The following is a 26436-nucleotide window of genomic DNA, read 5'->3' as shown; positions in this document are numbered from 1 at the left end:
TAATAATTTTACAAATTAATAAATATTTTTTAAAATATGATATTAACAATTTTAAAAATATTTAAGAAATGATATTGACAATTTTTTTATGCATCTTGGCATTCAAAAGTAGGATAAGGAAAATAGAAGTGTGTAGTCAGAAAAAAAAAAGTGTGTAAATACAACAATGAAGAAAGAATAATACAAAGGCAGATTTATTTTTAAAAAAATTTGGTATATTTAAATTAATTCAGTTTTTTTTATCCGGTTGCCATTTTTTAACTTAATATATATTATTTTATTCTATCAGCAAAAATAATTATTAATTTATTCTTAACGTATATTTTATTTATTTAATTATCACTTTTAACATAATGATTAATTGATTGTTGTCACAGCTATACATGCAAAAAACCTAGTACTCAAAAAATTCAATTTTGATTTGTTTAGGAAATCTCCAAATTTGATCTTACACATATATATTTTTCTAATACTTATTTAGCTTTCATTTGGTATATTAGTGAAGATTAAATTATTAATTATATTTATTTTCCTAAAATGGACATTTGCGAAGTTAAATTAAATATTAAATGTAATTTTAAGTTTTAATTTTTAAACTATAATAATAACTAAAATACATTTTTTAAACTAAATTATTTTGAATAATATAATAATTTTAAAAAATCAATGTACTTTGAAGATAGAAGACACAAGAGAAGGAAGACAAGGAGGCGCGGGAACTCACTTTACTTTCTCTCTCTCCATTTGACAGTTCCATTCACCGCAATGTTCAGGCTAGCCACTAGAAACGTCGCCCTTTTCTTGCCCCGTTGGTGCTCCCTTGCTCGCTTCTCTCCTTCTCCTCCGTTTCCCTTTCTCATTTCATCACTTCCTTCTCGCTTCCTTCGGTAATCAATATCACCCATAATCTTTAATGCTTTTTTTTTTCATAATCTTTTTGTTTGGCTTTGAGGTGCAATGGCTAGAATTGCCCGCTTGCTATAATATTTTTTGTAAGGGGATGCTTTTATTGCTTCATTTTTTTCTTAAAAAAGATATTGTTTGGCTTTATTGAGAAAAAATATGTTAATAATATTTGATTCTGATCTATGTTGAATGCATTGATGAACGTTTGAATTTTTTTTAAGATATGCATGCTTCCATAGCCTATAAATGTTAATTTGTTGGGGAAGCAAGTTAGCATTTTGTTAGATTTGTTTGTGAGTGGTCATGGTAACATATGCCATCTGCATATTTAAATTTCATTTGCATGTGAACAAATGAGGCAAATAGTCTTGGTGAAATTCAGTTTGGAGTAGTGTTGTCAAATGGTGGCGCCATGGCAGAATGACATGGTGGATTTTTTGCCAACTGCCATAGGCAATTTGTGAAGGGAGGCCCACTATAGTGGTGCCATAGGCCACAATAGTTATATGGCGGATATTTTGGCCTTCCACTATGTTCTGCTGTCCGCCATTGATAACACTGGTTTAGAGACATTGTATGAATCATAGACATCTTGTCTGAGATTTTTGTGCTTGAACAACAATATCTGGTTAGTCGGCATGAGTTATTCATGCTAATAGTAGTATTTTACCTTGATTTCATTCTAGCTACATCTTGCTTGCTTTACCTGTTATTGTGATAAAATGCAATCAGCTATATTATCGTGTCTAATTAGAAACTTTGCTAACTTATTCAATATGCAAGAATCATGATTACGAAGTTAAGATATGTCTGTCATGTGTGTATTGAAATAGGTTGAACTTGAATGTGAATGATGTACTTGGATGCATATCTATTATTATAGTGTTAGATGTCAAGCTAAACACATTGTGAAGTTGTCATTCCAAATTGAGAAAAAATAGCTCTAATTTGTTTGATTTGATATTTTCTAGCCATGGTGAAATCCTAATGATGTAAGTATCTATTCTTTTGCGGTATGTCATCTAATCTAAGTTGTGAAACTTGTTGATGAACAGAATAAATGGACATGTTAAAAATGTAACAAGTTATGCGGAAAAGAAGGTTTCAAGGGGGAGTACTAAGGCCACCAAGAAGCCCAAAGTGCCAAATAATAATGGTTTAGATGATAAAGACCTTCCTCACATATTGTGGTGGAAGGAGGTAGGTCCATCTATTTTTTTGCCTCTAGTTAAATTGCAAAATTAGTTATTGATTTTTGTTGTTTTGATTATAAACCATGGGATCTTTATAGAAAACTTTTCATTCTCGCTCTTGTTTCCTTTTCAAATTATGACAGAGGTTGCAGATGTGCCGAAAGCTTTCAACTGTCCAACTAATTGAAAGACTTGAATTTTCTAATTTGCTTGGCCTGAATTCCAACTTGAAAAATGGAAGGTGAGTTTGTATGAAATTTAGTTTATTACTTTATGTGCGTTCTCTTTATTTTTGTAACAAAAAAATATGAAAACATTAATTGTGGTTTCTTTTTACCTACAGATTTATTAGGACTTTATAGGGTACAAGTTTACATTCAAAACTGTTAGCATGCTTTTTTTTTCACTTTTATTCTATTCTCATTTATTTTCCCCTGCATAAGTTGCAATACAGGTAAGTTCTTTTTTGTTCAAATACAAACTCACAACAAATGAGCCGATGTCAACAAGAATGCCATTTATGATTTAAGATCGGATATAATTGATAATCCTCTATTGTTAACCATTTACATTGGCTATTGTTCCATAAACTTGCACATAAATACTTCAAATCCCTTATTCTCTATTTCAAGGGATGGTATTATTATGGAAAGTTGATGTAGGAATCAATTTTCATTTGTGTAGTCTGAAGGAAGGAACACTCAACTGGGAAATGTTGCAATTCAAGTCAAAATTTCCACGTCAAGTATTGCTTTGCAGAGTAAGTAATAGCTATATCATTCATAGACAGATTTGTCAATTTAGTATGAAGAGAGCATGATTACGTATTCTCAATACAATTTGGTTTGTTCATTAGCTGGTTCACTAACATTCTATTTCTACCTTTCATGAAGTAAGCTTTTTCTTGGTATCATTTTAAATTTTTTTTTTTCTCAGGTTGGGGAATTCTATGAAGCTTGGGGAATAGATGCTTGTATTCTTGTTGAATATGTGGGTTTAAATCCCATTGGTGGTCTGCGATCAGATAGTATCCCAAGAGCTGGTTGTCCTGTCGTGGTATTTTTATTTTTGTTGACAAACTTTTATATTGATGCTGTGATTTGTTTTGGTTATTTCCTTTCTCATGAAATTTAATTTTTATATTGGAAATTGTGAGTGAACTTCTAGATGTATAACAATTACTTTCTTCTTTTCTTTGGTCAAAGAATCTTCGACAGACTTTAGATGATCTGACAACAAATGGTTATTCAGTGGTGAGTATAACAATTTAACAATGCTCTACCATTTTTTTACTTTACTCCCTCCTGTCTTTTTATTATAAGACACTTTGGACATAAATCACACAAACACATAAAAGTAATTAATTCAGTTGATTTTATTGAATTTTTAAAAAATATTACTAATGTACCAATGTTACCCTTATTAATAATCATTGACTTGTTATGGGTGATGTGAAAACATTGAAGTCCTAGAGTAATATGAACCTCTATCAATAAAAAATCACAAATATTTAGAGTATTTAATAAGGGCAACTAATGAAAAAAATGATTAAATGCTTCATAGGAATTCTAAAATGCCTTATAAAAAGGACCATCATTTCCTTCTAATCTATGCCTTATAATAAGGATCACAGGGAGGATTTAAATTTTTATCCCTCCATAACTGAACTTATGCTATCTTTTGTTGTGCATCTGATTGTAGCATTCTTCAAAATGAAACCCAAAGTGACTAACCCCTATTTAGTTGTTTGTAAATTCTTATAATGCTTGCCATCTTATCTATGAATACATGCTGCTAATAAATTTTGGTCTCAATAGTGCATTGTGGAGGAGGCTCAGGGCCCAAGTCAAGCTCGATCCAGGAAACGTCGCTTTATATCTGGGTAAGTACAACATTCTCTATATTTCAGTGGTCTCTGTGTGGGGGTGTGTCATCTATTGATAGAGCTTTTTGTGGTTATCAGTGAGGAAAAAAAACTTGTCTTTTTTGCTAGTGTTTGTCTTATTTGTGAGTTAAAAGTGATGATTTGTGGATTTAATAGATAGAAAGAAGGAAGGGGTATATGGACAGTAGTTAAGGCATCATCCTTAACAGACAAAAATCCAACTTGAAATTGAAAATAAGCAATATGGTTATTGGAGTAATTGTCAAATTACAACTCTGAACTACAATGTTTTGTTTATATAGCTTCTCTACAGTTTCTACAGTTCGTTCCAGTTACTTCAGACCTTTCTATGGTTATTGCTTAGCTGTAATTGAGTCAGCTTATCTACCTTACAATACATATAACTGAATTCTAAAGAGAGTATATTTGAGAGAAAAGAGAAGATGAAAATGTTATTAGGCACTGAACTGAAGATTACAGTTTAGATTATATAGACTAATCAGTTAGTTATGACAGCTGTCAACAACTGTCATTAACTAACTCTAACTAATTCTCTAACTCAGCCAACTAACATACTAGTATTAACTAGAGTAAACGAAGAGTGCAGTTGAATAACTGCAACTCTATTACAATACTATAATTCCCCCCCAAACTCAAGGTGGTTGAGACTTTGAAGAGGCCTCAAGCACATTGAGTTTGGCTCTCAGAAAAATAAATCTGTTTGGAGAAAGAGGATTGGTGAGAGCATCTGCTCACTGATCAAGGACTGGAACATGTGGACAATTAGTTACTTGGTCAGGATTTTTTCACAAACAAAAAGGACATCAATTTCCGTATGTTTTGTTCTTGCATGAAGGACTGGATTGTGAGCAATGGCAACTGCACTTTGGTTATCACAGAAGATAATAGGAGTGCTGAATGAGACTCTTAATTCAGTTAATAAGGTCTGAATCCAGGATATTTCTGCAGTAGTCTGAGCTAAACTTATATATTCTGCTTCTGTGGTTGATCTAGCAACAACTTGCTGCTTGCCAGACCACCAGGATATTAGATTAGGACCAAAATAGATGGCTGCACCTGAAGTAGACCTTCTGTCATCTATATCAGATTCCCAGTCTGCATCACAAAGCCCCAAATAGCTGTCTTAAGATGAAGACCATGAAGTATCCAAAGGATTTGCCATGAATTGGCAAACCTTGTTCACTGCAAAGCATATCTCAGGTCTAGTAATAGTCAAATATTGCAAAGCACCCACTACAGACCTATACATAGTAGGATCAGAAAACAAATTAGAACCTATTTTAGTAAGCTTGCAACTTGAAGCCATAGGAGAAGAAATATATTGAGCTTTTGCAATATTTGTTTTCTGCAACGACATTACTTTGGGAATCTTAAATCTTTTAAAAAATGGCAGCAACATACCATTTTTTCTTTCTATGAAAGAATCATACAAATAGAAGGTTAATTCCTGCGGCTACACTTTTGATCAAAACAGTTTTACAAATTCCAACCATTTTTTCTGAACCTTGCTCAAATTGGATCCTTTCTATTTTTCTATCAAAAATATAATTAGGATTCTTTTAACTTATTAATTTTCACTAAGTTTTGTTTGCTCTGAGTAAGCAGTAATGACTTATCAGGAAGAGCTTTTACTTCAATTCCAAGAAAGTAGTCCAGTAGACCAAGTTGTTTGAGAGAAAATTTTGAATTGAGCTGAGATGTGAGATGCTGAATCAGTTGATCAGAACTACCAGTAATTATAATGTCATCTTCGTATACTAGGAGATAAATGGTATGAGAGGTAGTCTTGTAGATGAACAAAGAAGGATCACATTTACTTGCAACAAAACCAAACTGAATAAGGGTAGACTGAAGTCTTTCAAACCACTGTTGAAGAGCTTGTTTGAGACCATACAAAGCTCTATTCACTTTGCACACTATAGAAGAATTGGAGCTTTGAAAACCAGGTGGTTGAGACATATATACAGTCTCATTAAGCAGTCCATCCAGAAAAGAATTGTTTACATCTAACTGAGTAAGTTTCCACTGATTGGTGAGAGCCAATGTAAGAATAAGTCTAATAGTAACAGGTTTCACCACAGGAGAGAAAGTTGCAGAAAAATCAAAACCACAAACTTGATTAATTCCTTTTGCAACCAATCTAGCTTTGAATTTTTTAATAGAACCATCTGCATTTTCTTTTACTCTAAAAACTCATTTACAGCCAATTGCTTTTCTGTTTGGTGGAAGAGGCACTAAATCCCTAGTGTGATTATTCATCAATGCTTCATATTCTTGTTTCATGGCTGAAAAGCAATTGGGATCTGTCAAAGCTTGTTTCACACTCTTTGGTTCACAATGAGCCAAAAGAAGTAAAGGATCAATCCTGGGTAAGTGCATACCAGATTTAGATCTGGTTTGCATAGGGTGAATATTGGATGATCTAGGAGGAGGAGAGGAGAGGAGTTACTGGATGAAGATGAGGATTCTGAATTTGATGATATGACAGTATTAGAAACAATAGGTTGATCTGTCTGTTCAGGATTAGAGGACTGAACAGAAACAGACTGAGGTAAGTCTGACTGAACAGGAGGATCAGACTGAGATGAGGAAGAACTGCCAACAGAGGTTTGTGTGTGCAGAGGAGACACAGGTGGCCGATTAGTAGCAATGATAGGAATGGAGGGGAAATTAAAATTAGTAGGGGATAAAGAAGGCTGACTAAGAGAAGGAGATGACTCAAATTAGTAGGGGATAAAGAAGGCTCTTCATTGCATTTGCCTCCTTCGTCATAGCCTCCACCAGTCAATCTTGTATTTCTGTAGTGTGTGTTTCAGACAGTTTTCTTATTATTGTCTCCTCCTTTTGATAATCCCTAGTTGTGTACTTTATTCCGTCCATCTCCGAATCTACCATTGCTGTGACATATACAGTGTGTCCTAGCTAGCACCTATGTTTCTCTCCATTCTAATCTAACCTGCCATTAATCTCAATAGCGTGTTTGAGTCTCTTGCCACCATTATCAATCTACCACGGCCATGTCATCATTTTACTAGATCTACCTTCTTTGGTCTGAATCATGTACTGTGAGATTAGAGTTGTTAGTTTGGCCCCAATACGTTCTCAGTGATATTAGCCTGGCAACATAGCCTTCCCAAAGAAATCATAGTGGCATTGTGGCTTTATTTTAGTATTGGCTGGTCTGTGGCTCCTCCAGAGACATAAGCTTGCCTTTGATGCTTTCCTAGAGATGAATCTATCCCTATGGCTTTCCCAAAGAAATTAGCCTGACCTTGTTGCTCTACTTGAACTATGAGCTGGCCACATGATAGTCCAAGAAATCATCCTAATCCTTCCATTCAACAATTTTAATTTTTTTTGGGGGTCTATTTGTTGTGTTTTGATCCTTACTAGCTGAACCAACTCTTGTTGGCATGCTTGTGCATAATAGTGAGTGTATTTTTTGATAACCATATAGAAATCATGGAAATGAATTTTTTCTTTTCCATATAATTTTTATCACTTAATATATTTGTATTTTCCAAGTTGTCATGAGATTGATTTAATGTTTTAACTTTCAGGCATGCTCATCCTGGAAATCCCTATGTATATGGACTTGCTACAGTTGATCATGATCTTAACTTTCCAGAACCAATGCCTGTAGTAGGTATTGTTTTTTTTTTTTGACTTAAATACCTTTTTAGTCCTTGCAATTTAGTGCCTTTTTGCTTTTCGTCCTAGTATTTTTTTTTTGTGTTTAGTCCTTGCAAATTATGTTTCTTCCTTAAAACACTTTAGATAGCGCTTTGAGCAATGAAGAATGTGTTATCTAAAGAACCCTGATTGTAGTAGCTTAAGTCTCGATTATGTAAATTCTGTATTTTTCAGAAAATCAATGAGGATTTCTTTCTAAAGCCTTTGTTCAGATCATAGTTTGGGTTGTGAAATAAAGGCATTTTTATTAAAGTAGGTCAACCATTACTGATCCATGTTGCAATTTGGAAGGATTTCTCATTTGAATGTCATTGCAAAGGTGGTTGGACTAGATAATAACTATCATGAGCAGTCTTGTATTATTTAATTTATGTGTAATAATAACTATCATGTTGGCAGTTATGGGGATCTAGTAGATCTATTTGACTACTTATGTACTACATATAATATTCCATATCTTTGTAATTAGTACCTCTGGTACTTTATTTCAATATAATATATTTATCTTTGCTGATAAAAAAAAATGTTGGCAGTTATGGGGATATTGTAGTAATGGTCAATTTTCGCAATACTCATTTATGGTTATTTGCAATTCTCTATTAACACTATCTTTTTATTGCATTGGAATGATAAGTTTGAGTGATATCTTTTTATTGCAGGAATATCTCATTCTGCAAGGGGCTATTGCATCAATATGGTGCTAGAGACCATGAAGACTTATTCTTCTGAAGATTGTTTGACAGAAGAAGCAGTTGTTACAAAGCTTCGTACTTGTCAATATCATCACTTATTTCTGCATACATCTATAAGGCAGAATTCTAGTGGTTTGTACTTTCTCATTCTTTAATTTTTTTTATTGAATGAATTGGGTAAAAATTTGGGCCTAACTTTGGAGCCCAAGGTGACTTTATATGGAGCACATGTTGAAGATCATACTTTTAGATTTTCATGTTCCATGTTGTAACTAGACTTTTCTGTTTTGGTTGATGCTATCCTTAGTTGTATTTCTCCCTTGTTCGTAATAATATTTATTATAAAATTTGTGCTATAAAAATGAAATTTTCCCATTGTTATTATAATTTGTGCTGTTTAAGTAAATTGTAAATGGTCTTTGTGCAAAAGAGTATGCACAAAAATCCTTGTTAGATATAAATATTTGTTTTCTTCATCTTATGCATCTGAATATTGTTGGGAGGACAATTGGGTTAGTGGGGAGGAAACATTATCCGCAAAATATCCTAGATTATACCTAATTTCTTGCCAGCAAAATCAGCTCATTAGGCAGATGGGAGATCACAAGGGAACAGGATGGGAGTGAGAGTTCACATGGAGGAGGCCCCTTTTTGACAATGAGATTGTTTCGGCTATTAGTTTCCTAAGAGAGGTTGAAGACATGACAATACAGCAACATAGAAGTGATGAGTGGGTGTGGAAGGCAGATCCAAGTGGCAACTATTCCGTACAAAGTGCTTACAATATGTTAAGGGGAGAATCAGCTGCGGGAAGTCACAATGAATGTTTTCAGGAGCTATGGAAAATAAAGATTCCAAGCAAAATTTCAGTTTTTGCCTGGAGATTACTTAGAGACAGATTGCCAACAAGAACAAACTTACAAAGGCAGCAGGTGCAGATCAATGACTTGTCTTGTCCATTCTCCGGATGCATGGAGGAGGATGCAGCCCACTTATTCATCCACTGCAGCAAGATCCAACCTATCTGGTGGGAATCCCTGTCTTGGCTGAATATACAAGGTGCTTTCCCGCACACCCCAAGGCAACATTTTCTCCAACATGCATCTGGTTTGGCTGAGGGCATAAGGGTCAATAGGTGGCAGTGCTGGTGGTTGGCTTTGATATGGTCCATATGGCAGCACAGGAACAACATACTGTTTTCCAATGCAATGTTTAATGGCAACAAAGTCTTTGAAGATGCAGCATTCATACTTTGGACTTGGCTCTGAAGTTTGGAGAAAAATTTTACAATACATTTTAACCCATGGTCAAGTAATCTTAGGAATGGTTTTGTTTATTAGCTGAGGACAGCAACATAAGATAACAGTAGATAAAGACCTTGTTTCACAGCCATCGTTTGGTTCCTATCGAGACTGTGCTAAGTCTGATTTACGGAACCAATTGTATGGTCTATCTCAATTATGTAATCTTTGTACCTCTGGTACTTCGACATATATATATATATATTATATTATTTTTGCTGATAAAATATTGTTTTTCTAGGAACCTGCGACTGGGGAGAATTTGGTGAGGGGGGACTTTTGTGGGGAGAATGTTCTTCTAGACATTTTGAATGGTTTGATGGAAACCCTATCTCTGATCTTTTGGCCAAGGTATGATTTTAAAATAAATATATATAATTATTTCATTTTTATTTTATTTTGTATGTATTGCATATAAATATATATGAATCATTTAAGTTGTTACGTGGGTATTTCACTTTGAACATAGGTAAAGGAGCTTTACAGTCTTGATGAGGAGGTTACATTTCGGAACGCAACTGTGTATTCAGGGAATAGGGCTCAACCTTTAACTCTTGGAACATCTACTCAAATTGGTTGGTGCATCAACATTGATGAATGCTCAATTGTTCACTTGTCATTTTCTTTTTATCTAAATCTGCTTCTCTTGCATTTTTAGGTGCCATTCCAACTGAAGGAATACCTTCTTTGTTGAAGGTCTTACTTTCACGAAACTGCAATGGATTACCAGCATTGTGAGTAAAGGATTCTTTTTATTTTTGGTTACATGGTGTATTTAGAAATTATCCCATGCTAATTATTTGACCAATTCACCCTTTAAATTTTGTGTTTATCCATATCATGGTATATCAACTCGCACGTTCTACCCGACTCTATGCTTTGTGCAATTAGCATTGCTTTCTTTATTATGAATGACTACTAGGAAAAAGGTAGTGGGTGAGAGTAGGATCCCAGCGGAACCATGCTGGAAATGGATATGGCCAGCAGGTGGAAAGGCGAAAAACAAATTGGAGGGATGCATCTGATATTCATTCCTTCTTTTTCACAAGATTCCCTGAGGAGATGAATGAATCAGACTTATGGTATGAGTTTAAAAAATGGGGGGATGTCCGAGAGGTTTTTATTGCAAGAAACCGTAATAGGTGGGGTAAGAGATATGGCTTCGTGAGATTCAAGGGGGTGAAAGATGTAACAAGGTTGGAGAGAAAACTGGATAGCCTGGTAGTAAGGGTATTAAAAATGCATGTCAATATGTCAAAGCATGGAAGAGAGAGGGTGACACTGGAAGAAGTTAGTCGGGGAGGACGAGAGAAAAAAGGACAGGAAGAAGCCAACGGGAAAGACAAGCACAAGATGGAAGGCAACCATGTAGATACAAAGACAAAACAATTCCAACAGAAGAAAGAGGCAACCTCGTATGCAAAGATCTTGATGACGGAAGGCAACCATGTAGATACAAAGACAAAACAATTCCAACAGAAGAAAGAGGCAACCTCGTATGCAAAGATCTTGATGACGGAAGGAAGAAACACGACACCCGGAAGATTTCTTAGAAACTCGAGCCTAACTGGTGCTGTATCTCACTCGTCAGTGCAGCTGAACATAAATGTGGAAGAAAAGACATGGCTAAGAAACACATGGGTGGGAAGACTGAAGAACCTTGCGCTGTTTGATAGAATGGTAGACGATTTCATGTGGAATGGAGGTGAAGACATCACGCTAAAATATATTGGTGATGACATGATATTGCTAATGGGACTTACAAAGACCAGAGCTACACAAATGGCTAAGGAAGCAAATTAGCAAGGCTCATCCTTGTTCTACTCACTAGAAAAGTGAACCCCTCAGCTAAGAATTGGCTATCGCCTAGTCTGGCTGCTGTCCTGGGGTATACCTCTGCATGCCTGGGATATGGAGCATATTAGACAGATTATGATGGCGATAGGAGAAGTGGTGGAGGTGGATGACGAAATGGATGAACTCCATAGGCTGGACAGGGCGCGGATATTAGTGAAGACACCATGGCAGCCATTAATTCAGCACAAGGTTTCCGCATGGATTAATGGGTTGAATACATTGTGCATATAGCTGAAGAAACATGTTACAATCTGGATAGATGCAAATATCTGGGAAGAAGCTTCATAGGCTCGTTGGAGGAAATAAGTTCTGACGATAATGAGAGTGAAATAGGGACGCAAATGGCGATCGAAGGTATAATGCTAGAACAGACCCGTTGGCAGAGGAGGACATTCCTCCGAGCACTGACGGTGACGAGCAGAGTCAACGAAACACGGAGGAGCGACAGACTGAAGGTCAAAATCGCCACAAAGAACCACAGGTTAATAACCAGGAGTCACTGACACGAGCTCAGGAATGGGTCACATTCGATACCTGCAGCGGACAAAAACAAGTTGACCGAAGCAACCATAGGCCTGATAAAAGTGAACAAACATAGGCACAAAGGACAACAACTGAGCCTAAGAAAAAGAGACCAAAAGCAACAAGTAGAGGTTAGAAGAGGAGTCAATAAAGGAGTTACAAAATCTGGCAGGAGCATGCACAGGAACAGGAAAATAGCAGAGAGGACAGAGACAAAGAGGTGGGCTCAATGACGCAAGAAAATTTTGAATTTGAACACAGAGCCACATGATGGGATAAATAATATTGGATGTGATGGGCCCTTAATGTGCCTCTCAAAAAACACCCTTCATGACAAAAATGAAGGTGCAGAAGGCAATGTAAAATGTGAACAAAAAAACCCAAAACATGTGGAGAAGGTATACTCCAGAAGCAGAAGGTGTAGAAAGCAAATGGAGCATGGATACACCGTTGGGCTTCTAAAAAAATCAAACATAAAGGCCCACAAGGAGGTCAGCAACGTAATTGACAAACGTGATGAATACTCATTGGAAATGAAAGGCAGTGGGCTGGAAAAATTGACAGAGATGAAAGAAATGGACAAAGTGGAACATCCAGCACAGGATCCACTACAAAATAATAGTCTGGAAATGTGTGATCAAACAATGGAAGCAAAATCACAATGGAACATGGTGCAGAATTTGGGAGTTACAAGTGGGCAAGGATATACATCAGTACTCACAAAGTTACTGTGTATGGAGGAAAGGGGTAAGGAGGAGGCCGACAAGATGGGAAATAGGGGAGCTGGATAATGAAGATCATCACATATAATACAATGGAGTTAGGAAGGGGGGTAAAATGGGCAACAATTAGAAGAATGGTACAAAAGGAAAGAATTGACATGTTATGTATACAAGAAACTAAGGAGCAGCTAGATAAATATGTCTGTCATGCACTGTGGGGAGATACAGAAGTTAAGTGGGAATTGCAACCAACCATCAATAGAGCAGGAGGACTACTATGTTTGGGGAATGAAAACTCTTTCCGACTGGACAGGAAGATAAGTGGTCAAGGTTTTATTTATATAGAGGGTATATGGGTCCTTTATGGGTAGAAGGTGTCTATTATCAACGTATATGTACCATGCGACATGACGTAGAAGAGAAACTTGTGGGAGAAAATCAGACAGCTGCGAGATTTAAGCCCTGGAGTGTTGTGGTGCATACTTGGGGATTTCAACAGTATCATGAGACAAGAGGAGAGAGTAGGGCTGTCTCAAAGGGGGGAAATTGATAGTAATATGGAAGATTTCAATGAATGGATAGAGGACCTTCAAGTTGAAGATGTACCTAGTGTGGGGAGGAAATTCACATGGTACAAACCTAATGTGACAACAAAGAGCAGGTTGGACAGATTTATTGTAAGTGCTGAATGGCTTCGGAAATGGCAGGGTACAACACAATTTATTTTGGAAAGAAATTTCTCGGATCATTGCCCAGTTGTGCTGAAATCTGAAGTTGTTGACTGGGGACCCCAACCTTTCAAGATAAGATAAAAGGAGTCAAGGCTAGGCTGAAAATCTGGAATAAGGAGCAATTTGGAGATACCCATCAGAAGGTAGCAACCATTGAGAAGGAGCTAAACATACTTGAATTTGAAGGTGATGATAGACAGCTATTTGACCAAGAGTTGCTGGTTAGCAAAAAGCTTTCAAGACGAGCTATGGGCAACTGCACAATCGCACGAGTCCCTATTGAGGCAGAAAGCAAAAACAAGATGGATCAAAGAAGGGGACTATATTTCAAAGTTTTTCCATAGAGTTGTAAACTTAAATCGCAGATCCAACACTTTGAGGGGAGTGTTTGTAAATGGTGTTTGGATTGATGAACCTAGAAGGGTGAAGGAGGAGACATGTTTGTTCTTCAAGAAAAGATTTCAGGAGGAAGAGTGGGTGAGACCCAAACTAGATGGGGTCAGCTTTAAAGCCATTGGACAACATTAAAATGACAGACTATCGAAGCCTTTCATTGAAAAGGAAATTAAGGATGTTGTGTGGGAGTGACAAGACCCCTGGCCCAGACGGTCTTAACTTCAAATTCATTAAGGAATTTTGGGAAATTATCAAGGTTGATGTGCTTTGATTCATGGATGAATTTTTTTTCATGGAACTCTCCCGAAGGGCTGCAATACCTCCCTTCATTGCGCTCATTCCCAAGGTATTTGTTCCACAAAATTTAAATGAACATAGGCCTATTTCTCTAATAGGTAGCATATACAAAATTGTGTTAAAGGTGTTAGCATGGAGGTTGAAGGAGGTGTTGCCAGCACTAATAGATGATAGACAAACAACATTCACAGAAGGCCGTCATTTGCTACACAACACCCTCATTGCAAATGAAGTAATCCATGAAGCAAAGTCAAGGAATAGGTCGTGTTTGATTTTCAAAGCTGATTTTGAAAAGGCTTACGATTCAGTCTCTTGGGATTTTCTGCTATATATGTTGAGGAGAATGAATTTTTGTGAAAAATGGATATTATGGATTGAGGGCTGCCTAAAATCAGCTTCTATGTCCATATGGAAATGAAGCTTTTTCCATAACAAAGGAGAATTATGGGCTAGAATATTGGACTCAAAATATGGCGATTGGAGAAATTTGGAGGAAGCAACAAGGGGCAGTAGAGTATCAACATGGTGGAAGGATATAAATATCATAGATCCTTTAGGTGCAGATGGCAGCGTTTTCGATAAAGGGATAAAATGGAAAGTGGGGTGTGGAGAAAAGACTAAATTTTGGGAGTATGGATGGATGGAGGATGGAGTACCATTTAAGTTGAAATACCCCACACTTTTCTTCATTTCCAAACAGCAACATCTCATAAAGATGATGGGCAAAAAAATCTGAATAAAGACTTTGACGTGTCGTTTCATCACTGGTTCAACAATATGAAGGAGACATTTATGTGATTAGGGTGGGACTCTATGTATTTTGGGTAGCTGTGGGCCAAGCAAACTGTCAGAATTATGGTTTCCTAATTCAATTTAGATATTCTGTATTAGGGAACCATAGTCCTGCTAAATTTGACCCAATGTGTAATTTCAACAGTACAACTTGTACTGATTAACATATAGTACAATATTATTTTCACTGAGTAAAAAAATAAATGAATGACTACTAGGAATTTTCTTTTTTCTTTTGTAGGGTATAAAGACTTTAATGGATGCATTTTGCATTGCACTCTTTCTTGTGCAAGATGGTTTATTTGTTTTCCTTTTCCTTTTTATTTTGCAACCAAAAACTTCTACATTCCCCTTAACTCCTGAATGAAGCACAAGTAAGGAAAAATTGTTAAAGTATATTTAAGGCAGCACAAATTTAGCCTTGTTGTAGGATGTGGGAATATTGTCTTTCTGCATTGATTTTTAATTTTTAAACTTGTTTATATTTTGTAGTTTTGGACCATTTTATTGTAAAATTCAGTCTTAGTTGTACTAAAATTTTCATTTTAAATTGTTTATTTCCTTTATTCTGTTTCTTTTTGCCTTTTATTTTAGTTTTAATAATTAAATGTAGCTAAGTGTAGTGTTGTAGCAAGGAATTCTAGATTGAATACCTAATTTATGTCATTGTGGTTCTCAGGTATATAAGGGATCTTCTTTTGAATCCTCCTTCATATGAGATTGCATCCAAAATTCAAGGTTATTTTCAATAGTTATAATTTTGATGTGTCTTTTAATGTTTTTTTGTTGAAGATCAACACAGAATCAACAAATTCTGTTTGTACTGCTCATTAGGATTTTATGTACATATTTATTAGCTGTCATTTTTGTCTTTATCATATTTAGAATTTGCATTTATAGGGAGATCAATTCCCTTGATTTCTAGGCTAGATTATTGCTCTTAGCTTTGCGTTGTGCATTATCTATATATCTCCCTGTACCATTCACGTATTAAAGGGAAAATAAAAGCTCGATCTGAACCATCCCTAAATCTAGTGCCGCCAAGCCATGACTGATGAATTGCTCACAGTGGATACTGGATCATTTTCGACCAGCTCACACGATGGGCTTACTCACTTCATCATTGGCCATAAATTGAATGGTTAGAACTATACCCAATGGGTAAGGTCAGTCCAATGTTGTTAATGGCGGATGGCGGTTCATGGCGGAAAGTAAAAAATCTGCCATAAAAATATGGCGGATGGCGTAGCGGAAAATGGCGGATGTCATGGCGGACCAAAAAAAAAAAAAACATATATATAAACTCATTGAAATTGAAAAAAAACAAAGGATTGCATTCAAATAAACTAAAAAAGTTTCATGAGTTCATACAATAATCAAGTACCAACACCAAATAAACTCATTAAAGAGTTCAAATAAACTCAGCCATTTAAAAGAGGACTGAACAAAAAAAAAAATTGTGGTGTCAAATACGAAAAAAAAAATGGGACTGTTAAAAGTAAAAAGGGGTGTCAAATAGCAAAAGGAAAAAAAAAGCTGCAGACAGAAAACAGGGGGTGTCAAACAGCAAAAATAAAACTAAGAAAACCTGCGTCTTCTTCTTCTTCGCGACAGCTTCGTCTTCTCCGCGAGAACTTCTCGCTGCAGGCCGCCGTTCGTGACAGGTGCGTCGTTGCCGGAGCTCGTCACCGCCGTTTGTGCCGGTGTGTCGCTGCCGGAGGTCGTCGCAGCTGCGTGCGCGTGCGGCTGCGGGTGTCGCGGCTCGTTGCGCGTGTGGGGTGCGGGAGGGACGCGGCTGGTGCAGGGGAGGCTCGCGGTTGGGTTCTCTCTTAGATGGAAGGTTGTTCTGAATCACAGAGCTGTGCTGGAGGGTCTTTTAGCTGAATGAATAACCGGGTAGGGTTGAGTCGGGTCAGCCCAACTCCTACCGCGGACAAAAAGCAAAAAAAAAACGCCATTTTCCGCCACCCCGCCATAACCGCCACGACCGCCATGGCGCCGCCATCCCAAACCCGCCACGCCACCGCTATTCGGTGGCGTTTTTTCGAAAAACCGCCATGAAAATCCGCCATGGCGCCGCCATGGCCGCCATTTAACAACACTGGTCAAGATTTTTCTTCAAGGAAAAGGAAGGAAAGGTTACATGACAAATGAAATTGGTGAAAATTTCATGTTCTGTGACATTGCAAAAGATACATGGGATGCAGTGAAGGAACTGTTCTTAAACATGGACAACACATCTGCTGTTTTTGAGATAAAAAGCATAGTCCATGACCTTCGACAGGGAGAGTCCTCTAGTCCTCTGTTATTGAGTATTTTAACATACTCTACAGACATTGGCAGCAGCTGGACATATATGAAGAAGTTTCATGGTGCTCTACAGAAGATAAGAAGAAGTATAAGGAGCTGGTGGAAAAAGAGAGGATTTATAAGTTCCTATTGGGACTAAATAAGGATCTTGATAAAGTTCATAGAAGGATCCTTGGAACCCAACCACTTCCCAAAATTCGGGAAGTCTTCTCAGAAGTTAGAAGGAAAGAAAGTAGGAGAAACTCATGCTGGGAACATCCATCTTAGTTCCATCCATCCATTGAGAGCTCGGCAATGGCAGCAAGCGAAAACTAGCGTTGACCACCACAAAAGAAAAATCGGCCCTGGTGTGATCATTGCAAGAGGTCAGGCCACACCAAGGAAACATGTTGGATCATTCATGGAAAACCTTCAGAAGCCAGGCAGTTCAAAAGCAAGGAAGGCAGAGGCAACATAGCCTTTAACCATCTACAAGCTGAGGTAAATTCTAATTCATTTCCATTCAGCAGAGAACAAATGAAGGCTCTTCAAAAACTGCTTCAACAGTCTATGGTAACCGTAGAAAAGGGTGGTACTGCTGTAGTGGCTCAAAGAGGTACTTTTTTACATGCCCTAAACACTAGTAAAGAAAGAACAAAGTCATGGATCATTGACTTAGGAGCTTCAGATCACATGACTGGAGATTTTACTTTGTTTAGTAGTTATTCTACAGGTCCCTATAACTATACTGTTTGGATAGCTGATCGGACTCATTCTAAGGTCATGGGTAAAAGATCCATCATTATTTCACAAAATATTACACTTGAATCAGTTCTGTATGTGCCAAAACTTGATTGTAACTTGCTGTCCATTAGCAAGATTACAAGAGATTTGAAATGTGTTACTAAATTCTTCCCAAACCTGTGAATTTCAGATTTTGGAGTCGAGGAAGACAATTGGCAATGTTGAAGAGTGTGCTGGACTCTACCTCCTTCAAGTTGAAAAACCAAAAGAACTCAAGAACCATTCTTATGTAGCAACACCAGTTTCTCGTAGTGATAATTCTGTCATGTTGTGTGTGACGTCCTCTACCCCTCACATATATATACTAATAAAAAAGTAAGAATTAGGGAGGAGGACGCATCCCACATATTTCTTGAATGTAATAAAATATGACCTCTATGGTGGGAATCTCAGACTTGGGTACGATCCTTGGGGGTATCTCCAATTAACACAAGACAACACTTTTTACAGCATGTACATGGGACGCCAGGATCAAAGAGGTATAACAGATGGAAGACTTGGTGGATAGCCCTAACTTGGTCTATATGGAAGCATAGGAATCAGATCATCTTCCAGAATGCACAGTTCAATGGAATCAAGTTGCTGGAGGATGTTGTGTTTTTGCACTGGACGTGGATTAGAGCCATGGAGAAAATTTTTTCTATGAACTATAACCAGTGGTCTAGCAACCTAATAGATGGTTTTTGTAATTAGGAAACAAAAACCTGTGGGGCAAGCTGTTGTACTTGTTGTTGGGAATTCTGGATTGATAAGATTGATACATAGCCTGAATCCTTGTATCCAGTAGCCTATTTATAACTATAATGTATCTTTAGTACCTCTGGTACTTTTATCTAATAAAACTACTTTCGCTGTCCAAAAAAAAAAAAGTAAAATCAAAATTAATTAAAAGTTTTTAAAACACGTTTAAATACAAGTCTTTCAAAAGGGTAAAAGGCCCACATTCACTTTTCTAATATCATAATAAAACTTGTCCAAATAAATAATAAATCATCTTGGCTCAAAACAAGGTCGTCCAAGACTTCATGCAATTAATGTAGAAACCTATACCTCAATGTCATATCCTATCAGAGCATTGTGTTCCCGTGTCCTCTAGCATGAGGTTCTTCATAGTCATCCACCTAATCATCTGCTCCCACAAACACAAGGTTCGAGATCATCACAAGATCCAAACACAAATAGCATACATGGAGTGAGTTATCACATTTCTAACTAATAGAGAGAAACAAGACAATATATATGTATAAATATCATATAAACAAAATACAACTTAAGAATCGCTTACGTTATTTCACCACTTTGTTGCACAACATCACATTACAACACCATACGTCTCATTCGTTTTCACAGCATTCACGTACTCAATGATCAAAACACAATATCATTAAATCAATCAATATTGAACAATACACAAGCGTTATGCAACAAATACACTAAAAATCAATCCTATATGTAATGTGGTATCATGTTAGTGAAAAACCTCGCCAGACGCTTAGGAGTACATGACAAGACAAACCACACACTAGCAAGTCAGGTCACTCCCACTAGATAAAATTATAGGGAGACCAATTAGGGTCATGCTGTTTTGTGAGAATACTCCAATTATATGGGATCAACATAAACTTAAAGGAGCACTCAAATCGGGTGTATTTATCTCCAAGACCTACACTTCGAAGAGTCCGTCATGGCTTCTCCCACTTGATTTAGGTCCAATCCAAAAAATATTTTAGCACATAGACTTTATCTATGAATTGTACAAAACACACGACTCCTCAATTATTCTCAAAATAGTTTTATCTCGTCGCGCTTGTGATTAAATTCGTCGGGTCCCCACAATGGTTCCCATCACAATACTCGTTGCGCATTAACTCGTCGCATTAACTCGTTGCCCTTGAAGGGTCTTATGGTCGTGTGATTGTACAATTCATAGTTCACAACTCAATGCACACAACATCTCAATGCACTAATATATTACGAGTCAATACATACTCAATTTATCACATATATTCGGTCTCAATCACAATGGTATAATTCCAAAATAACATGTTATCACATCTCATGAATTATACACACTTTACCTATGAACTATGCAATACACACAATTTTTCCATTGTTTTCAAAATCATTTTAACTCGTTGCGCTTGTGATTAAACTCGTCGGGTTCCCACAGTCGATCCCATCACAATACTCGTCGCCCTTAAAGGGACTTATCATTGTGTGATTGCATAGTTCATAGCTCATAACTCGATACACACATCTCATCTCAATCTACATGTATTTTACCATTCATCACAGGTTCAATTTATCACATACTCACAATTTGAATCACCATTTCAGAATCTTCACATAATAATTTATACAAAAGTTTTATCACAACATGGGGAGTAAAACCCCTCAAATAATCTCACAATTATATCAAAATCATAGGTCAAAACACAAAACATAAAAAACACTCAAGTTTATCAATCAATTCTCATCAGAACATTAATTGGTACGTAAAACACAACAATATTGTATTTATAATTGTAAAGGAAAAATTATAATTCAATAAACATTCCAAAATAAACCTCAACTTAATCCTCTAAGGATCCCTACACATGTTCATTCTAATCCCAATTGCGATGAACTTATCCCTTACCTCTAAGCGGGCTTACGTGTGTATTGTGACAGCAATAACGACATCTCTAACGGTTTCCTGAGATTTCTCAAGTTTCTTAGAGAGAAGGAGAAGGGATTGAAGCCTTCATTTTGTACTGTTTTCGTGCGATTCAGTTTTCTCCCTCCATGAATATTATTTTGCAAATCCCAACGGTGAAGGTCTGCGGAATTGAATCGCGAACCATATATCAAAATTTCACGACAATCCAACGGTTAACAAGTCCGGGATCATAGTTTTACTGAAACAGTTTTGGGTTTCTGCAGGAAAAGAAAAATCTATGATGCAAAGGGTATTTCTCTCAGCTACGACATGTTTTCGAAATTTCCAACGGTGAGAATGTTCGGAAATGAGTTCCGAACCTGATGCTCAAATTTCACGACGATCTAACGGTGAATGAGTTCAAGATCGTCATTTTTTTGAGATAGGTTTGGTGGTATGCGAAAAAAAGAGAGGGTTTTGGAAAGAGGAGGGGGAAAAACGAAATTGAGTGGAAGATGAGACATTGTCAGTGTGAAAACTGACCTAACACGTCTCTATTTATAGTTAGGGTACTTACAACTTATTATTTATTCTATTTATTTATTTTTATTATTTTATAAAAATGAACTCTATTTTATTTCTTATCAAATGAATAAATAAAATATTTTTTATTTTTTATTTTCTCTCAAACCATTATTTTAGTTAATAAAGATATTTCTCCTTATTTATTTAATTATAAAAACCTCATTATTTTTTTAAAGCTCTATTTATTTATAAATAACAATCCTTTTTAAATTAGTTTACGAAAAATGGAATGTTATATTGTGGCACTATATATTAGGCCACCCAAATTTCATGTACTTGGAAAAGATGTTTCCCTCATTATATAATAGAAGCAAGAAACGTATTCAGTGTGAAATTTGCCAATTGTCTAAACATACATGCAGCCATTATCCACCTCAACCCTCCAAACCTTTCTCACTAATTCATAGTGATGTATGGGAACCATCACAAGTTCACAACATTACTGGCTCAAGATGGTTTGTCACTTTTATTGATGTTCACACATGCATCAGTTGGGTGTTTCTAATGAAGGAAAAATCAGAAGTAGGTAGGATATTTGAAATCTTTCACAATATGGTGCAAACACAATTTCAAAACATGATTCAAGTATTCAAAACTAACAATGGCCGTGAGTATTACAACCTTGCTCTAAATTCCTATCTTTAGAAGGTTGGAATTGTTCACCAAAGTTCTTGTGTGGACATCCCCAACAGAATAGGGTTGCGGAACGGAAGAATGAACACCTTTTGGAAGTGACTAGATCAATCATGCCAGCCTTCAATGTTCCAAAACAATTTTGGGGAGAAACCATCCTTTCAACAACTTACCTCATAAATAGAATGCCTTCCTGTATCCTTGACTTTAAGATCCCTTTTTCCACATTTCAAACCTTCTTCCTAACCAACAAAATATTTTCATCCATTCCATTAAAAATCTTTGGATGTTCAACTTTTGTCCACAACCTAAACCCTCACCATAACAAATTGGACCCCAAATCCATCAAATGCATATTTTTTGGTTACTCTCCTCATCAAAAAGGATACAGGTGTTACTTTCCCCATACTAAAATTTTTTACCACACTATGGATGTAACCTTCTATGAAAATCAACCCTATTACCCCAACGTTGGCATTCAGGGGGAGCAACCAAACACCTATCCAACTGAAAACTCAAAATACCAATCTTTGGCTCTTGAGATAACCGGACCTGCACTACTTCGGCACAAACCTTACTAGACCAAAACCATAACACTCAAACAGCCGAACCTGTACATAAACTAGATGAAAGGACAGCAGAGGTTGTGATAGAACCTGTAGCAGAAACTGAATAGGATGTAGTTAAAGTTTCAACTACATCTCAACATAACCATGGCCCAGAAACACGAGAAGATAATTGGAAGGTTTATAAGAGAAAAAGGAGAATGGATGAAGAGTCAAGCACAACTCTAATGCAAAACCATGAATCCAACCAGGCTTTAGAAAATGAAGTTCCCACAGGTAATATTCTTCCTAACCCTAAACCTGTTGATATAAATACAGCAAATACTGATATTCCTATTGCTAAGAGAAAAGGGGTGAGAACTTGTACTCAACACCCTATTGAGAGATATGTCTCCTATGGAGAATTGTCACAAAATTACAGGTCCTTTGTAGCAGCAGTTGGCAGTTTAGAAATTCCAAGAAATATTCAAGAGGCACTACAAAGACCCGAATGGGCAGCAACTGTAACAGAAGTTCAAGCACTTGTGAAAAATGGTACATGGGAAGTCACCACTATTCCAAAAGGAAAGACAACAGTGGGATGCAAATGGATATTCACAATTAAATGCAATGCTGATTGCAGTATAAACAGGTACAAGGCTCGGTTGGTTGCAAAGGGATTTACACAATCATATAGAGTAGATTATGAAGAGACATTCACACTTGTTGCTAAATTCAATTTTGTTTGGGTCCTATTATCTCTAGCAGTAAATATAGATTGGCCTTTACACCAACTAGACATAAAAAATGCTTTTCTAAATTGGGAGTTAGAAGAGGAGGTATATATGCAAATACCTCCAAGACTTGAATCACCCAACACCTCAAACATGGTGTGCAGGCTTCGTAAATCTCTATATGGCCTCAAACTCCAAGGGCGTGGTTTGACAGGGTAAGTTGTCAAGCAAGATGGTTTTGTTCAATGCCAAACTGACCATACTATGTTTGTTAAGCATTCTCTGGATGGAAAGATAGCTTTGTTTATTGTCAATGTGGATGATATCGTAATTGTAGGAGACAATTATGATCAAATAAATCATCTAAAGAATGTTCCAGCCAAAGAATTTGAAGTTAAGGATCTAGGCCAGCTCAAGTATTTTCTAGGGGTGAAAATTACTCGGACAAAGAATGGTATTTCTGTTTCTCAAAGTACACTCTGGATTTACTTCAAGAAATGAGGATGCTTGGATGCAAAGCAGCCAATACTCCCATAAAACCCGCCAGAAGGAGTGAAGAGGAGAGTGTAGCAGCTGACAAAGATAGATATCAAAGTCTAGTTGGAAAACTAATCTATCTTACTCATACTAGGCTAGACATTGCTTCGCTGTAAGCATGAATAGTCGTATAGTCGTTCTATGTCAAACCCAACTGAAACTGACATGAGAAATGTGAATAGAATCCTCCAATACCTTAAAGGTACACCAGACCGAGGGCTCTATTTCTAGAAGAACTCAAAAAGAGGTATTGAAGTCTATACTGATTTGGATTGGGCTGGATGTCTATCTGACAGGAACTCAACTACAGGATATTGCACATTTGTATGGGGGAACATGGTAACTTGGAGAAGCAAGACACAATCTGTTGTGGCTAGGACTAGTGCAGAAGCAGAATTCAAAGCTATGGCACACGGTATTTGTGAAGGAATATGGCTCAAGCAAATGTTGAATGAAATCAGAATTGCTACCAACTACTCTAAGGATATTTTGTGATAACAAGACTGCTATAAGCATTGCGAAGAATCCGGTTCATCATGATAGAACAAAGCATGTGGAGATTGATAGGCATTTCATTCAGGAGAAGATTGATCATAAGATTATACGTGTCAATCATGTTCCATCATGACAGTAAACAACAAATATTCTAACAAAAGCCCTACCAAAGAATGTATATGAGAAGATCAAATCCAACTTGGGTATGATGGATATCTACCATCAAGATTGAGGGGGAGTGTTGAAGATCCACGCAAATTCTATTTGTACAGCTCATTAGGATTTTATGTACATAATTATCAGCTGTCATTTCTGTCTTTACCTTATTTAGAATTTGCATTTATAGGAAGATCAATTCCTCTGATTTTAGACTAGATTATTGCTCTTATTTCTGTCATGTGCATTCTATATATACCTCACACGAACCATTCACAGATGAAAGGGAAAATAAAACCTCTTTCCGCATTTTTTATTGCAATGTAAATTTTATCTCAGTTATGTACTTTACAGTAGTATAATCTTACCATCAATAATAAACATTTTATACTTAATTTTGGACTCGTTTTCTTCTGCTTTTATTTGGCAGCAACATGCAAACTTATGAGCAGTGTAACATGTTCAATTCCAGAATTCACATGTGTTTCTTCAGCAAAGGTTCTTATTAAGTTACTTTTGTGAATTCTAATTGAGCTTCATATGAAACTTGATGCATGTTACCCTATTTCCTCTTAAGTGTTCTTTTTTTCTTTTGTCAAATAGAGGGAATGGAAAGTTAGTTGTACTTTCTTTACAAACTTCAACATGATGAATTGCAATTTAAATGTGCTCATAATGTGTTGTGAACCCTTTTCAAGCAAGGGGAAGCTCAATAGAAAGAACAACATAGAAAGGAAAATAGACTTAATTCTCATTGATACCCTTCAACGTGAATATGCCATAATATAAAGACAAATATCCAAAATATCTTCTAACAGAATTATAACAAACTACTTCTACAACCTACTTGACTCATTATCTTTATTACTTAATAACAATCTCTTAATACTTCTTTTGTGCCTAACGTTATAACTAGGCCGTATCACAAGGATTGTTTACAAATAATTATTGTTCATGAAATATTCAAGTACTTCCTGTTTTGAAGGCTAGATTTTGAGAATGAGAGAAGTATGGACAAGGGGGATATGGGCCTTAGACCCCCAGGCCCAATCCCTGGCTCTGCTGAGACTAAATTCTATGTTAGAAGAAAAATGCTTAACGGGCATAGAGAACAGGCCCAAATTAACCAGGACTTGTCTGTGGAACCTCTAACACCTCCTACAATGGCGCCTCTTAACAAAGGAACCTTGAAAACAGCCCACATCACTACAGCATCTCACCTAGAATTAAATAGCACAAAACAGGACAATTGTTTCGGGCAACCAAACCCCAATATCCTGGAAAGACAGTGTGCCTCAGAAGAAGAGATGGGTTTGACCCATGGGGAGGATAGTATGAAGCTTCGAGAGATGATGTCAGACATGGAAAAAAGGGACACTAAGTTGGCAGTTGAGATGGGAATTAAACAGGCCCAACCATGAATATTCTCTCCTACAATTCAAGAGGCTTGGGCAGGGGAATTAAGTGGGCTGCCATTAGGAGGATCAACATGAAACATAAGGTGGACCTTGCCTATATTCAAGAGACAAAAAAGGATTCTTTTGATAAGAATATTTGTCAATCCATGTGGGGGGACTCCTTTGTATCTTGGGATTTTGTTCCATCAACCCAAGCATCAGGTGGCTTGCTGTGCATGTGGAATAATTCTGATTTCCAGGTGGAAAGGAGGGTCAAAGGTAGGCATTTCCTAATGTTGGTAGGCAAGTGGATAAAGGAAAATCAGTGGCTGCATATTGTCAATGTTTATGCCCCCTGCGACCAAGATGGGAAAAGGATATTGTGGGATGAATTGAGACACTTAAAAGTCTCTAATCCTAGTGGCCTATGGTGTGTACTTGGAGATTTCAACTCTATTACGAACCAGGATGAGAGAATCAGCTCATCTCAAAGGATAGCTGCCACCTCAGATATCTCAGCTTTCAATGATTGGATATCTGAGATGGAGCTTCATGATATTAGAAGCCTTGGAAGTAGTTTTACCTGGTTTAGGCCCAATGGCAGTGCCAAGAGCC

The 26436-nt window shown here is 36.7% G+C and overlaps 1 protein-coding gene across 1 annotated transcript in view; it reads left to right on the top strand.

The window, feature by feature from the left end:
• The first annotated feature begins 701 nt into the window (after positions 1-701).
• The window catches only part of LOC100798513 (DNA mismatch repair protein MSH1, mitochondrial), a 54531-nt gene continuing 28796 nt past the window's right edge, over positions 702-26436 (top strand). Inside the window, exons 1-14 of the mRNA XM_003555649.5 lie at positions 702-887; positions 1962-2106; positions 2243-2340; positions 2784-2859; positions 3036-3155; positions 3305-3352; positions 3917-3981; positions 7566-7651; positions 8358-8522; positions 9933-10042; positions 10161-10266; positions 10350-10425; positions 15688-15746; positions 24855-24922. Of these exons, the coding sequence (XP_003555697.1) occupies positions 766-887; positions 1962-2106; positions 2243-2340; positions 2784-2859; positions 3036-3155; positions 3305-3352; positions 3917-3981; positions 7566-7651; positions 8358-8522; positions 9933-10042; positions 10161-10266; positions 10350-10425; positions 15688-15746; positions 24855-24922 (1344 nt within the window). The 5' untranslated portion in view covers positions 702-765. The remainder of the gene's footprint in view (positions 888-1961; positions 2107-2242; positions 2341-2783; positions 2860-3035; positions 3156-3304; positions 3353-3916; positions 3982-7565; positions 7652-8357; positions 8523-9932; positions 10043-10160; positions 10267-10349; positions 10426-15687; positions 15747-24854; positions 24923-26436) is intronic.

Source organism: Glycine max, chromosome 20, assembly GCF_000004515.6.
Source record: "Glycine max cultivar Williams 82 chromosome 20, Glycine_max_v4.0, whole genome shotgun sequence".
Lineage (NCBI taxonomy): Eukaryota > Viridiplantae > Streptophyta > Magnoliopsida > Fabales > Fabaceae > Glycine > Glycine max.
Note: the sequence above shows the minus strand (reverse complement) of the source record. Positions and strands in the feature narration are given on the sequence as shown.